This window comes from Haliaeetus leucocephalus, unplaced genomic scaffold, assembly GCF_000737465.1.
Source record: "Haliaeetus leucocephalus isolate CR32 unplaced genomic scaffold, Haliaeetus_leucocephalus-4.0 Scaffold162, whole genome shotgun sequence".
NCBI classification, from domain to species: Eukaryota; Metazoa; Chordata; class Aves; order Accipitriformes; family Accipitridae; genus Haliaeetus; species Haliaeetus leucocephalus.
Genome location: NW_010972598.1, coordinates 9,479,399 through 9,495,544, shown reverse-complemented (window position 1 = coordinate 9,495,544; position 16,146 = coordinate 9,479,399). Strand labels below are relative to the sequence as shown.

The 16,146-nt window shown below is 40.5% G+C and overlaps 1 protein-coding gene across 2 annotated transcripts in view; it reads left to right on the top strand.

Annotated features, from left to right (window-relative positions):
• MLLT4 (myeloid/lymphoid or mixed-lineage leukemia (trithorax homolog, Drosophila); translocated to, 4) overlaps positions 1–10,125 on the top strand; it is a 94,592-nt gene extending 84,467 nt beyond the window's left edge. Inside the window, exons 29-32 of one of the 2 annotated variants that reach the window (XM_010562709.1) lie at positions 1,018–1,146; positions 3,368–3,659; positions 8,034–8,118; positions 9,266–10,125. In XM_010562709.1, coding sequence (XP_010561011.1) covers positions 1,018–1,146; positions 3,368–3,659; positions 8,034–8,118; positions 9,266–9,410 — 651 coding nt within the window. In that variant the 3' untranslated portion in view covers positions 9,411–10,125. Of the gene's footprint in view, positions 1–1,011; positions 1,147–3,367; positions 3,660–8,033; positions 8,119–9,265 lie in introns of both variants that reach the window. The other variant, XM_010562710.1, reaches the window with a different exon arrangement.
• Positions 10,126–16,146: the final 6,021 nt, after the last annotated feature.

Here is a 16,146-nt window from a genome sequence, read left to right as displayed (position 1 = left end):
TGTCTTAGGGCCTTTCTCTGTAAATGAAACTGGATTGTAAAACAAATCCAGGTGTAGAGAAGTATCTGTGTTACGTGCAGCTTATAGCAAGATACAGTGATTTACTGATTTGTACCAATCGGTATAAAAGATCTTGGGGCAGGGGAGGGAATCACTTTAAATCATATGCTGCAGTAAGAAATAACACAGCATGAAGTCCAGTTAATTTCTACTTACGAATATTAATTGTGCCAGTGAATATTGCTGTCCATCAAGGGCTTCGATACCGTTAGCTTTAGCAAATCATGCTAAGTTTGGATTGTTGTTCAGTTTTCTGTGCAGTGTTTATCATAAGCATGTATAAAACAGTATTGTCTGTTGGACATCAGTTGTTCATATGAGCTGTTGAACCTCCGTAGTCAAAGACTTCTTTGCCTCACTCTCTGCTTTTTCCAAAACACATCTGTTGCAGATACAGTGGGAGATTTTATTTATCTCCCGAGACTATTTGCAGACTTGCTGAATGAGCCTGTTACTTTAAATGGATTGACCCTTTGACTAATGAGTCATGATTTTCAGGTGCTTAAGTACTAATCCAAAATGAAAAACCAATTGGCTGCTGGAACTATGGACTGTTGGTTCCAAGTATTTAATTTCACTTTACTGTACCTATGAGGCTGTGGTTGCTGAAGCTGTCTGGAACGTGAGTCACCTCAGTCTTCTGCTAGGGGTTCATATGTGACTGCTAAAAATGTCTCCCTGTGTGTGTTGTGCTTTTATGTATGTAGTTCTGTGCATCTCCCTTTTTTTTTTTTTTGTTTTTTTTTTTGTTCACCCCTCCCAAGGGATTTTAGGGAAACCAGTGTAACAAAGCGTACTTTTAACAGCTGGACATTATATTGATTTCTCTGTAGTATATAGCATTTTCTACCGAATGAGTTATTTTTAGATGCAAATACTCGGGTAACATGTTTTTTTTGACCCATCTTACCCACATGAGTGGCAAAAAAATTAAAGATGCGTCTCTGTTAGTTACAGGATGAAGAACGCAGACGGCAGCAACAGTTGGAAGAAATGCGCAAACGAGAAGCAGAAGACAGGGCCAGGCAGGAAGAAGAGCGCCGACAGCAAGAGGAGGAGCGGACCAGGAGAGAGGCTGAAGAAAAGGTTGTGGTCTTCGAGTGCTGCAGGGCTTCTTACAGGCGTCTCCTCTTTAGCCTGGCCACCAACAGCTCAGTGTTGGGTCAGCAGGGGTTAAACACACTAGCCCTCCTGATAAGGGTCATGGCCCAAGGCTTCAGTTTATCCAATATAAAACAAAAAGTAATTAAACAAAGAGCCCATTTGTGGTGGCCGGAGTTGACCGGTATTGCAGAAATAGTACTGTAGGCTTACCGGCTGCAGGTTTTTAGCAGTGGCAAGGGCTTGCCTTCAGAGCCTTTTCTGAAAGTTATGGCAGAAATCAATTGCCTCCTCGTTTCCTTCAGCCCCCAACATGACCTGCCTACCTTCTTTATTATAATGGCTGCTGAGTTAGTGGTGTTGGGTTTTTCTTTGTCTCGGAGACGGCACTGAAATATTTTTGCAGTAATTGTTTTATAGAGATAGAGAGAAATACGAAATGCAGTGGAGTGGAGATGAGTACTCCATATTGTCTTTTATATTTGTACTATGGGAAGAAAGGGAATTGGTTTCTAGAAAGGAAGCAAATAATTTCAGCAGACAAGTCACTGTGCAATCAGATTCTAAAAATTGAGGCTTCTAGGTTCTTTCCAAACATGATACATGAATTTGAGAAGCTTTATTGTTCAAAAGTGGAAGACAAAGCACCTTCTTTGACTCAGTGTATTTGTTAAGACTCTCTTCTTCCTAGAGAAAGAACAGTTACTTTTGTTCAGATTGAAGACTTGCCTGTTAGTAACGCTGGCTTCAGAATGAAGACAGAGGGCTAGCTTTTAATGTTGAGAGAAATTTCATCTTGGAAGAATGAGCAAATATATTTAAAAAAATAAACAAAACACCTTAGATATATTTGCTTTGTTAATTTGTTTTGTTAGCTTGTTTCCAAACTTTGTTACATTTTTTCCATAAGCAGTATGGGTTGATGAGTAGAGGAAAGCTAAGCTGGGGGTGGTGATAGGTGGGAAGTGAGGAAGGTGTATCTGGACTGAGGAAAGTATTTAAAAATATACTGTAGGAAGTTAAAAAAAGCAACCAAAAAAACCAACCAAGGCTCTCTTAATTTCTGACGATGACGCAGCCAAATGACATTTGGATCACAGGCTTGAAAGGGTTTTCACTGACAGATCTTGGCTGAGACACTCACACATCTACCAACTCAGAACTCGGCACCATCTGACCGCTACAATGGTTTTAGAGTAGTACAAGGAGATGAGTTTCATGTCTTTGCTCTAGATGAACAAGATCAGATTGATTTATTATTTTGGGGGGGATAACTGACTCAACGGTGTCAAGCAGATAAGGTGGATTTGTTTTGAACATGTGGATTAAAACCAGAAATTATGGTTGTTCAAAATGTCATATATTCCCAGCAGAAATTATACTATGCTTAGACAAAAGAGTTTGTGTAACATATGGTTTCCAAATACACGTTTTCCTTTGTTATCAAACAAACTACTGAATAGACCCTTGTATTAATTTACAATGTGGCTTAGACAAGAGCTGAACAGAATTAAATGCTATTTAGTTTTAAAACAGTAAAAAAAGTCTTAAACTGGAAAAATACATAGAAGATATTTCATGGCCTTTTAAATGGTCAATAGCCTCATATAATATCATTAGCATAGTTTTTTTTAATATGTTTTTTTATAAATGTTTTTAAAAAACAGTTATTTCATGTCTGTTGTAGAAAAGTTCTTGATTTGTACGTGAAAGCAGTTTTGCTGGTATTTACACTAGAAGCTTTGTTCGGAGTCAATCTATTCCAAGGCTCTGTTGATTAATTTACATTGTATAAGCATGCAGCAAAATTACAAGGTGCCTTTTTTAAGGTGGTAGTTAACTCTAGTTATTTTTCCTCTCCCACAGATTCTCTACAGCTGTAGTAAATCTACCCCTTATTAACTGTAGTTACATTTTGAGTAATAAATGCTGGACTTGCCCTTAGTTCACACAGGTAGTTGCCTTAGTTACCACAGGCAGTGGTAAACCTGGAAATAACAGCAAAATGCTGTGTTACAGGGCAACTGCCATTTTTTTCATAGTAGTAAGTATAGTTTGTATGAGACCATATAGATGGCTCTGCTTATTGCCAGAAAAGGAGACAAAAAAAGATGTTTGTAGCTCAGTGATGGAAAACTTAAATCTCTCTTAGATTGAAACGTCTGTCTTTCTGACCACTGTGTTTCTGTTTCCTCTGGACTTGCAGAGGCGACAGGAAGAGGAGTATTACAGTCGCTTAGAGGCTGAAAGGCGCAGGCAGCACGATGAAGCAGAACGAAGATTACTGGAACCTGACGAGCCTGGTCTGTACAGACCTCCGCTTCCACGGGAATATGAACTCCCATCCCCAACCCCTTCATCTAACGCTCCTCCTCCCCCACCTCAGCGAAACACCTCTTACCTCAAAACACAGGTCCTCTCCCCTGACACGATTTATACTGCCAAGTTTGTTGCATACAATGATGATGATGAGGAGGAGGAGGATTCCAATCTAGCAGGTCAGGATAAGTACTCCAGCACAAGAAAATCTTATGGTGACTTTCCTCCTGCCACCCTTAAGCCACAGCAGCCCTCCCGCCAGCCTCGCCCAGTTTCAGATGGCCTCTTTCTTTCCAACTCATTCCAGTCATCTCCAGTCAATGCCAACAGTACTGCGGCCAAAAAAAGCCAGCCCCCGCCCCCACCAAACAAACACAGTTTCATCCATGCCAGCAGCTCTAAAGGTAGACGCCATGAAATCAATCATCTCTACAGAACTATCCTCATGTTTTCAACTCTGGTGCTGTAGATTGAATCACTGACTTTGTGATTTACTTTTTTCCCCCACTTATCACTTTTCACTATGGTGATCTAACTTAAATCCTGATATTAATATGAATCCTCCAATTTTTCATTGTTTTGATCTCTCAAATTTCCTTGTTCCTTACCCAAACTCTTCAAAAGCAGAAATTCCATCTTTCACACGATGAATCGGAAATTATTTTAACTGTTACTCAACCAATTCAAAGTACTGTTGGTTTTGGCTTTCACTCTGTATCTTTCAGTGATTTGTTATGTATGACTGACCCCTGGGTTCTCGGGGCAGCTGGAAGTGCACCTTTCTTGAACACAGGAAACTTTTTCTAATGGGTTCATGGACAGAGCTTATCTTCTGCTTTCGTTATTGGTACCAGGGTTCTCTCTTTTAATATGTGTGCAAATGGCTTTAAAAATGACCTTTGTAGACTTAGTTCTTACATATACAAGCACCAAGAGACATATAGGACATGCAGTTAGTTTCATGGATTAGGCACCATTCCTTTACTTCTGGTTCGTACAGTGCAATTTTCTTGCAAAGAGAGACAAAAATCTAAATTTCATCTTCGTGCCTTTTGCCTTACTCCTTCCCTCCCCTTCTACGCCCCTGTCATTCTTTGTCTGCTCATCTTGTTTCTTTTATAACTCCAGGAGGGCAACCATAATGGAGTTTCATTTCAAGTAGAACTCTAGCTGCTAGTAACTTCAGCACTGTATTTTATCTGCAGAGTACTAGTTTAGCTATACTCATGAATTCAAAGCTAATTCAGTCCAAAGTTCCATGCTAAATTTTTTTAAGCTGCTGCCGTATAGGAAGAATCTTACATACTTTACTCTTTGAGTATGTGTCTGTGTAGATCTTACTCTAATAAATTTGCAGTTTATTAATAGAAGATTTTGTCTTTAAATAGCAGCATCTGCCAGCACTTCCCATACATTTGTTTTCTTCTCTATTCTTCTGAAGGGAATGGTGGCCATGACATTCCCATAGTTTGTTCTTTTTACTGGTACTGGAAGTCAACAAATGCCTGACAACCAACTCCAGCTGATCAGATCGTCCTTCTAAAATGCAAAGGGTAGCAAGGGAGAGTTTATGCTGGCTTCTAGCCAAATGGCTAACTTGTTTACTGGATTCCAGTCTCAATGACAAATGTGGAAGCCTACAATATGGTATATCCCTGATCACCTTTTTGGCCACGTAACAAATTATGAAAATCATGTGCTTTCTTTAATCAGAGGTGTGGTGTCCCCTGGTCATAGGGAGCACACGAGCCTCAGAAGAGGTTCCAGCTATCAGAAGCACTTCTAATCCAGCTGTAGTAGTGTATTAATCTGATTTAGGATATGTAGGAGGCCATACAGGTACATGATACTCAGAGCTTCCTGTCTGCATCCTTTTCAATTAAGGCTCAAGTCATCGTTTTCCAGCAAGGCATCCTTTCCTTTGCAGGGCAAATTAGCCTCTGCTGCAGTTGGACTGCTTCCTGTGCCGAAGAGAAGCTCTGCACAGCATTGGGTAGTTTTAATATTGGTGAAGGGACAGTAGTTTGGCTCAGTTGTAATTACTGTCCAACTGATAGAGTTGATGCTTAGCAGTTTCGCTGTTTGGGGTCAGTACAGCACCCAAGCTGCATAGAAAGTATCCACACTGATAGTCGTTTACAGGGGGGGGCGGAAAACCCAAACCTGTTTATTTACCCTGGTGTTGCCTCTCAGATCTCGTGATGCAGTAGTCCCTATGGATCCTGCAAGCCCATCTATCACTCCTGTCTGGCTCTGTCATAGGTTCCAAATCCTAAATGAAAGTGAGGGAAGGTTTTAGCTTTTCAGTGTGTTGTCATTGGACTGGAGTGTAAGTAGACACGCTGTACCCTACCTGCTATATGCTACCATTACAGGGCAAATAATTCCATTGTGCCTACCTACCATGCATGTGAGCCCACTGATAAACCCACAACCAGTGAACCCGAATCACAGTTTTGTATCAGAAGGACTCTAGCTTTTGAGCACCTTATATCACACAGAATTAATGAGTTAAAATAAGATTCTAGAAAGGCAGGAAACATGGAAAAGATTCTCTTTAAACACTACGACTATCTGTGTTGTCAGCTTGCTCTTAGGAATGTTCTGAAACGGCAGGCTTCTGACATGAAATTTTTGTACTGTATGTACTGAATTCTTCTTATTTCAAAGGACTTGCTTTTTCTAGAAATTCTTACTTGAAACTGGCTATGACAGAGTATAAAATGTGCCTTCTGTCACAACATGTAGGCTTCCAAAGGCCCTTGCTTCCCTTCCATATTTGGCACTTGGAAGGCTGTACATGTGATGAACTAAGTAACTGTAGAACCTTCGGTCACTAGCTGGCACCACCACTCTTCCTGCCTCCCATCATCCACAACCCAGAATGCCATTTCCTATGTAATTGCACTTCCCACTCCTGCCTTCTGTTAATTTTAACGGAAAAATGAATCTCAGGAAAGCGAAACGTTCCGTGATATTTTTTGTGTGCGCGCGTTTGTTTTTCCCTGGAAAACAATGAGAAGGACTTCTACAAAGATTTCGTTAGGGTTTTGGTAACAATTAAAGAATATTGTAGTATGATGCTTCGCCTTTAATAACCTAATTCATAAACCATACAACTAATTCTGAATACTCTTATTTCATAATTTTTAAAATAGCCATGAGAACAGGTTAACTTCACCTGATTGCTCAAGCTTCTATGAAGACTGCCTGCGTAACGTACAAAGCCGTTTGCACAAAATGCAGAATTCACTGTGCAGTTTACCATCTCCCATCTCGCTGACTCTGTTGCATTACTGTCCTTTACAGCTCGTTTCTGTTCTGAATGTTAACTCTAGTAAACCACGCTTCTGCAAATTTTGCTCTCGTACCTTCTTCCACTGGGTCTCTTAAGACCATCGGGTCTGTCAACTAACCAAGAAAAAAGCCAACACCCAAATCAAAACTATTGTCCTAAAGCCAGGTGGAAGTGTGAACCACAGCACGTGGATCCAGACTTGTCAAAGTAGGGAAGGCAGTACTTACATGTATGTAAGACTCGTGTATTAAAGGAGAAAAACTTCCATATGCCTGGCATACCTAGTATGATTTGGCTTGCTACAAAATTTTGGTGGAAAAAATGTAGCCTACAACATGCTAGCTAAATTAGTTTCTGTGTTCCAGCCTCATAGGTCTCTTATTGACTATTTATGAGAAATTACATATACCAGTGGAAGAAGCAAACATTTCCTTTTGTACCAAAGAAGGTTCACAAGACATAACACATACAATATTGAGACCAGAACTGTCTGAAGACAAATCTGAGTATTGTGCTGATACTTATTATTACTTTTTCCGGATGGTTATTAAGAGAGTATGGTCTTAAATATAAATGAAATTATTCAACTTATTGATTGGAAAGGAAAGGTTTTGTCTTGTGGCCTTTAGAAAGAATTAATACAATGTGTAAAATCTGTGTGTTGTATCAACTTAAACTAAAGGTGCAGTGCTGCAAGATAACTTGCTTGAAATTTAAATTTAAGGGGGGGGGGGAATGGGGGATTTTCTGAATGATACAGTTTACTTAATCAGACTAAACAGAGACAAAAATTCTGACTCTGCTGAATTGCAAAGATGGTATATACTAGTCTTAGCTTACTTCTAGCCTCATAAAGGGAGCAGCTGCAGCTAACTCGCTTCCTGTGGAGCTTGTTACAGGGTAATGAAGTGTGTTGCTCTTTCTGTCAATCGCCTTGAACAACTTGTAATGTTTGTCTTACAGTAAGCCATAATAAGATAAAGATCATGATTTGATTTGTGCTGCATAATCTAAACAAAATGTGTTCTGACTCAAAATTAGGAATAAAAAAATTATAGCTGTTTTGAGGGGGGGGTGTGGAATTTAGTACTACTGATTTTAAATATTCCGGATTTCAAATGACCCACTAAATTTATTTCTGACTCTAGTTTGAGATTATTTCTTGAAAGAAGTACTGCACCTTTTTGAAGAAATACAATATAAAACTTCTGTGTTGTAACTGCAGTCCTTCAACTTACTTTTTCTTTTGCATAAGGAATAAATTCATACACTGGATCTACAGGAGCAGCTGTTGGGGCCCATGAAGTTTATCGGGATCCAAGAGACAAAAGATCTAAAAGGTGACGGACAGGAGTCCATTAACTTTTATACACCTGACTTGGCTAACTTCTGCAATATGTACTGTTGTTGTTCTATCTCTGTGGGCTGTTCAAGAGCTCTGGAGTACCTTGGGTTACTATAAAATACAGCTAAGTTGTCCACAAGTCTTTAGGTGATCTGAAGTACTACTTCATAGCAGCAAATTTCAGTGCTACAACTGAGTAAACTGAATGATAATTGTAAATTAACAACTTCAGCTGGTTTAGGTGTATTTATAAATCTGAACAGTAGCTCTCAAGTGGGATTCTTACCAAATTTGTAATAAGCATTAGTAATACAGGCTATATCTTCTGTGTGAGTGGCAAGCTTTGCTGTGTAGCACACTGAAGATGTGACTGGGCTTGGCTAGGATGCTGTAGAAGCTGTTAGCCCAGCTGCTGCATTTTAAAATGTAGTTAATGTTTCAGTGGAGTGTGCAGAGCAGAGACCTCTTGGAGCTAAAAGGGAAACCTCTTCTGATCAAGAAATTGAAATATATACTAAAGCTTTATTGTATGAGGGTTAATCACATATGTAAAGTATTGTTACAGCTGCAACTAAGAATGATTTGAGATCTTCACTGCAGTGGTCAGAAACACATAATACAAAAGTTGGTTTTCTACAACAGTAAGAGATAAGTGCAAGAGCTTAGGCAACAATTGCACTCGGAAGCTTTGCCAGTAGATGAAATACAGAGGTGCTGCAGCTGCTAGAGCACACCTCAGTACTAGTAGCTTTGTTTACCAAGACATAAAAGCTTTGTATTCCAGTTTTTTTTCCTAGACGCGTGCCACCACAGAGAGGCTTGCTACTTTAGCCATAACAGCAATGCTGTGCTAAGATAGACAGAGCCTTAGTTTACACTTGCACTTCGCTTTGAAAGATGGCAAGCAGTTTCATTCATGGTTATGTGCCAGAGATGGTCATGAGCTATTAATTTGCCTAAGTGATAGCACAATGTCAGAATTAAAGGTATGCGTGGGGAGCAAAACCTTGCAGAACACTAAATGGAGAATCTTTTGCTGTATTCAAAAAAGCTGTCAGTTGATACATGTCGCTAAGAATTACTATATTTAAGGATATTGTAGCTAAGAATTATAACAAAGACTTTTTTTTTTCCATTTCCAGTCAAGATACAGATTTACCTGGAGCACCAGAAAACTTGACGTTCAGGGAACGCCAACGACTTTTTTCACAGGGTCAGGATGTATCCAATAAAGTAAAAGCTTCTAGGAAATTAATGGAACTGGAAAATGAGTTGAATACCAAGTAAGATTAAAGCACCTTATCAGATGTAACTGAAGATCTCTAAATTGAGGGATTGAGATGGGGGGCACACTACTAATGAACAGAAAATGAATGTTTTCTGAAAGGAGTGACTTTGATTCCTCTATATCTAAGACTGTTAATTAAGATTTAGAGATGTTGCAATAGCAAGAAAACTGATTACTTTGCCAGGAGCTTGTGGTTTATACAATGAAAGCACTGTAAAATTTTAAAGATATGAATCACGTGAAGGTAACTTTTTTTCCTTTCTGTTTTGGGGGTTAAGTTCTTGTGCACCAGACCAAGTAGCACTTGTCAAAGATAAGTTCTGTTTCCTGGTGTTTTACAGACACACTTTTGTTTTAGCTGCTGAGCAGAGAGAGTGAGAATAGCTTGAACTGCCTAAACTAAACTGTGCACTAGAAATTAGTATTTTAGGTTGTTTGATAAGAAGCCAATATCTGGGCCACCTTAAATAAGACTATAGCAAGTTTGACATACTGTAGGGTGTTCATAGAATGCTCAGCATATCAATACAGATCTTACCATTGCTTATTACTGGAGTAACACACGTTCTGTAGGTAGAACCTTGGAATAAAAACATTTCTAGTCCTACGTATTTGTTGGGTCTAAAATGGTTGCCTGAGAATTTATCTGTAGTTATGGAAAAGTCTGTATGTTGATGCATCCCCACTATATGTGCTTCAGACTTTCAAAAATGTGAAGATAAAACCTTTGGGTAGTTGTTTCATTAAAAAAATTACATAAGCAATAGATAGTAGGCTACGCTAGTGGCCCTTCATCAGCTAGGACCAAAATGTTCGTAATGTGTTAAAGGCGAGGAGTAATGATTCCAGTTCCAAGGTGGGCGGAAGAGATGCGTATGTTTTCTGAGAAAGGTAGATGAGAAGTTATTAGGCAATTAGGTGTGGAACAGTATCGATAAGTCTGCTATTATCAGTTCAGCAATATCTTTCCTTTTTTTCTGTGGAGAAGTGAACTGGCACATTAGAGAGAAAGACTGAAGTGTGAACCATCGAATACGATACTGCTGCTGGGAGTGTGAATGTTAGTGCGGTCGTTAACAGAGATGGTGTGCTGGCAGCGAACCGTCTCTGCTCACACTGAGGAAGCAGTGCTAGCGAGCTCTCCTTTAGTCTAGCTGGCTTTACCGACATCCTGTTAACTGTTGTACTGAAAATCTTTCTGGCAGTTCAAGCTATTTTTTCACACTGTAATAGCCTTATTTAATTTTAAATTGTTAATCTTTTTCCTCCCGCTATTTCTTCAGCTATGCGTATGTGGCTGATGATGTTGGGAATAAGGACCTCATCAGAATTTTTCTCATTGTGTGATGTTAAGACAATATATATTGTGATTCCAAACAAATTTTCTATTTGACAAAGCCCTTTATTGGCTTTAGATGATTTTTTTTTCCTGTATCATATTGTTCTCTTATAAATATATATTTAGGGAATTGTGCACACTTCCAAATACAAAGGGGTAGACTTTCACTGCCTTAGGAAAGAAATCACTTTTAATAAGAGTTGTATGATAAATAAATGCAAGTTAATGAAAATTGGAGTGTAAATATTTTTTACGTATTTCAGGTTTCTTATTTGAAAGTGTGCTTTTACCGTTTCACCTGTTAAATATGAAGTAGAAGATTAAACTGGTTCAAAGTGTTAATGAAGGATCTGCATGCTTGCTATGTCTGTTAATCAGGAAAAGCAAGCCTCTCCCAATTTATCTTGAGAACACTAGCAGCCTTACAGTGACAAATTTTTCTTAAGGAAAAAAAACTTATGCTGTGGCTGAATTACTGTTGCTGCTAGAATCTGAAAAAGGCTTAGCAAAAAAAAAATACCTATAACCTTCAGTGGAGTGGATTTGGCCGCTATTGGGCATTCGGGTCAAGTGTGAATATGTGTAAAAGTGCTTTTCATATTTGTCTGTGCATTATTATGAAAAACATCAAAACTGCTGTAGTTTCCCATTTCTACTGTATTTCACTTGCAACCTATTTTTAATAAAGTTTGTATTGTATTTAACTTTGCATTAAATGTTTTTTGTACTGTTTGTTATTTAATTCTGCATTCATAAACCAAAGGGGGTCTTCGTATGTTTTGCCTTACCTGTCCTTTTAAAATATGCTTACAAGCAAAGTCAGAGGATCGCATAATGAATAGATGAAAACCTCAGATTAATTTTACATGGAGAATCAACAAAGGAGGCTGATTCTCATTGATCAGAGAGGAGCATTTCTTGACCTAATGTTCATATCTGTAGCAGTGACTTGAAAGAGGAGGTGATTTAACGAGCAACTTATGAAATAGTAAATTTTGGTGGAGTCCGTTACTTGGGCTAGTCTAGTCGTGTTGTGTGTGTATCCTCCTCAAGTGCAAGCTGTATTTCTAACAGTGAAGAGAGACCTGGAATGCAGCTTCTTTTGGAAAAGTAAATAGTTTTACAGCCTGTGTCTGCATTGTGATTGCTGTTGTTTAAGTCATTTGATCTCTTTATTTTGAACACAAGGACAGGATAACTTTTTGTCAAATCTCTGAAAAAAAAAATCAGTTTGACTGACCTGGAAGTTTGGAGGGGTGGACTCAAATTCAGTGTGTAGTTTTGAATGAAAGTTGAGCTAAAGGTCTTAGAAATGGTGGTGCTCCTCTTTTATCATTGGATTGATAAGGTTAGATAACTTGACTCTTGATGGGAGGCAACAGTTCAAGCTCTGCTTGGGGAGAGGGGGGAAGGGAACCAGGCCCCATTGAAGTGCTGTAGATGCCTTCTGCTGTAGCTGAACGTCCACTGGAGCCAGGATTGAGAGCCACCTATGTCTCTTCCCAGGTGAGTACCTTAATCTTTTGAGTTGTGGGGTCTAGACTTCAGAATTTTCAAAATCACTAATGAGGACATTCTGGAGTTTTGTATATGAGATGTGTGTATAAAGGCTGGGAAGAAGCTAAAGGAACCACAGAAGGACAGAAGTGCTGTTCAGTAAGTTGGAAGGAAATGACTGCCAGGACCTCGAGGCATGGCTGAGGGGAATCTTATCCATGTTTTGAGTCTGTAGCTTTTGACTGTGAGAGCAGCCTAAAAGAACTTTTAATTTTAAATATAGAACGTGTAGTCTAGAAGAAAAAGGAAACAATCCATTGTCCTTCTGTATAGTAGTCCCTCCATCAGAGGAAGAGCAAAGAACTGGTACAAGCAAAAAGTGACTTACTGGATGAGACTATAGTTCTTGCAGCTGTGAACTGTCACAGAAACATTAATTTTCCAGGCTGTGCAGGAGGAGCTGTGTATTACACAGCAGTGATAACACATTTTCAGTGGGAAAACAAATTTTGAGCTATGCCTTGCACAGTTCAGGTCAGGTTTGCTAAGTGAGCACAGCAGGATGATGCAGCTGAAAGTGCAGTCAGCATCTGCTTTCCTTTAGGGACACAAGTTGTCATCCTTCATAGCATAGCTCTTGATAATCTAATTGATGGTGACCCTTATGGTGATAAGTGTGTGAAATTACGTTTGCATATGCAGCCAGGTCTGCTGCTCCCAGCAAAAACTTTTAGTGATGTTAAACCTCTGTCAAATTCTCTCTTCGGCACCCATCACCCATACACTGCTTTCCAACTGCTTTTACGTACTGTTTGTACTACGGTCTTGCTCGTAATTGCGGAGAAGGCAGGGAAATGAAGAAATGGACAAAGTCCATAGTATACATCCTGTTTACTGATATAATGAATGCTATACTAGATTGTACAGATTGCTTTTTGTAGGTCAAGCAATGAGTGCACAAGCAGCAGAATAAACAAGACCGTTCTTTACCTCCTAATTCAATTAGATAACATGAGAAATAGCCATGATAAAAAATAAGCTTCACCAAGAATATTCTTAAAACACACATAGTAACTCGTGTATTTAATAATAAGAATGGTAAGACGTCTGACTGTACGTCCTGTTTTGTGGAATGACCTGCTGTCTCAAATGGTCAGTTAGTGGCTGTGCGGCCCAGAAGGCAAAGCCTCATGGATTAACAGTTGGGAGTTGGCCGAGTTGTTTCCCAGCTGTAATGGCAGGGAAACTCCTTAAGGAGTCCAAAGTGCAATAGACCTGCTCAGAGAATCTGAGTTTATTCTTAGGAACGTGTGGATGTTCAGAACTGACCCACAGCTACTGAAGCAAATGTCTTGCTAAAAATGTGGAATGAAATACTTACAGCTTCACTGAATAATGTTTTAGGAGGTTCAGATGAGAGGCTGTGTGCAGTACAGCAGCGTCAAGTCACTGTGTGCCAAGTGTGGTGAAAGCAATCTCATACGGACAGTAGAAGATCCGCAGGCGTACCACTATGAATCTCTCCATGTTTGGCACAAGAGGGATAGCAACCTTCTCTCTTGGTATCTTTCACAAGTGCTTTTCTACCCATTTTGTTTCTTGTTACTGCCTTTGGGGATGCCATAATGGACGACTTGTACCAGAATGCTGAAGCTGGGAGTTGCAAGTTTGGGGGGAAAAAACCCAAGATTGTTCAAAGCAGAGAATCAGTGTAGAAAGACGTGCTGGAATACAGCCTTGCAGACTTTCCATAAGATCGCTGCATTTTGTATTTGTTTCTTGCCTAGATCTCACTGACAGTTTTGTTCCCTGCCCATCAAGCAACTTCTCCTGAGCTTTGGAAATAGAAGATCCCAAAAGATAATTGCTGCTGTTATGGTGAGTCACAGATCATCTTGTGATTTTTTTTTTTTTTTTTTTGATACATATGGGACTGAGTTTTCAGTACTATCTGACTTTCAGATGTGCATAGAGAAATGACTAAATTAAGAGTAGTCCAGGGATGCTCAGTTTTGGGTTACTAGTTCAAAGTCAGAGTGACAGTAAACTAAGTCTTCTCTGTTATGGCCTACAGAAACTGGATTCTTAATCTCAGTGGGTAAAACCCACAGTAGGGGAGAGATCAAGCATTACACTTAAGAGGTGATCCTTCTGAGATGAGGCTGAGTTACGCTGGAAAGCAACATTGTTCTGATTTGATTGCTGCTGCAGGATAAGCATTGCATATGAAAAACACAGCTCTGTGTCAAGAATTGTGAGTCACACACCCCAAGCTACTAAATACTCTCCCCAAAACCGCTGAAAATCCTGTCTGCCTTACTTAGTGCCAACATCTCGTACCATCCTCAGTATTGCAGTACTTTGGAACTCTTTTTTTTTTTTAGCCTAAATCCATTTGTCAGTTTTCATTTTTCCACCAATGCAGAACTAGTTGCAAGGATGAACTGCTAAGGAGGTTCCAGTCAGTTTCTTGTTTTTTTTAAAACTGAGGCTACAGTTTATGGGAGGAAGTAGCAGTATCACTGAAGACAGTTGATAGAGCTGCACAGGGATGTTTGGTTTGGTCTGTGATAGATGGACAGCATCTGGGTTCCTCTGTAAAGGATTGATATCCCTCCTGTGCCAAACACAGACAGATTCACTGCTGTATGCCTTTGGATTTTCTGCTGCCCGTACGAGAGCACGTTCACCATGCTCAGCAGACAGTGACTTGAGACTGCTGTTTTGCAGAACTGGATTCCTCTAGTGCAAAAATAGTGTTATTTCCCACTTCCAAGAAGCTGACATGTTTGTATCTGGCATGCTTTCACATTTAATAGCCAAATAGTATTACGACTGCTTTCAAGATAATGTTGATCTTTCAGTGCAATACAATAGAGCACTAAATATTACTAAGGTATGTCACATATTGCCCTCAGAAGCCTTAGTGTGAGACCCCCAGCCATAGCCTGAATGCATAGCTCCTGTCTTGGGCAGCATCTTCGGCCTCTAATACCAGCTGGACCTGCAGGCTTTGTCCATCTCCTAAGACAAGCCCTAGACCCTGGCTTTTTTCACAGTTACTAACTAGTTGCAGTTGGAAGGGACCTCTGGGTATCATCTAGTCCAGGGTCAGAGCAGGGTCAGCTACAGCAGGTTGCCATGGCCTGTCTCTGGTTGGGTTTTTAGTATCTCCAAGGACGGAGGCTCCACAACCTCTCTGGGCAATCCATGCCAGCGTTTTGACAGTGCTCACACTGAAAAAAAAAAACAAACCAAAATGTACTTTTAAGTTCAGATGAAGGTTCACATGTCTTGATTTGTGCATAATGCCTTTTGTCCTGTTGCTGGGTGCCACAGAGGAGGGTCTGGCTCTGTTGTTTTCATACTCTCCCATCAGGTATTTATCCATACGCATCAGATATCCCTCAGCCTTCTTTCCTCGAGGCTGAACAAGCCCTGGCATGCTCTGTGTAACATATGTTCCTATCCCTTAATCTTCTTTGTGGCCCTTTTTGCCTTAGACCAGCTGCTTGGGGGAAATCCCGTGGCCAGTATAGGATTGTGGCGCCTGTTGTGGCGGCTGAACGCGGGGCCTGCGCCCCTGTCCCCAGGAGCTGGGGCTCTGAGGCAAAATCTTCCACTAGCCTTACACCGGCCTCGGGAGCCCCGGGCTTGCCTTCTGCCCCTGCGCTCTCCACCCTCATCCTCGGCCTCTGAGGTGACTTATCCCCAGTGACGCTGCGGACGGAGGGCCACCTCCCGCCCCTACTCCTCGTAGGGTCTCTCACCGCTCCGTGAAATGAAGGGGGCAAACGCTCTCCCTCACGGGCCCGAGGGGCACCGCCCCGTCCCTCACTGCGAGACGATTGGTGGGGCACCCTGCCACGCCCGGGCGCCCCCCCGGCCGCCCACCCCAC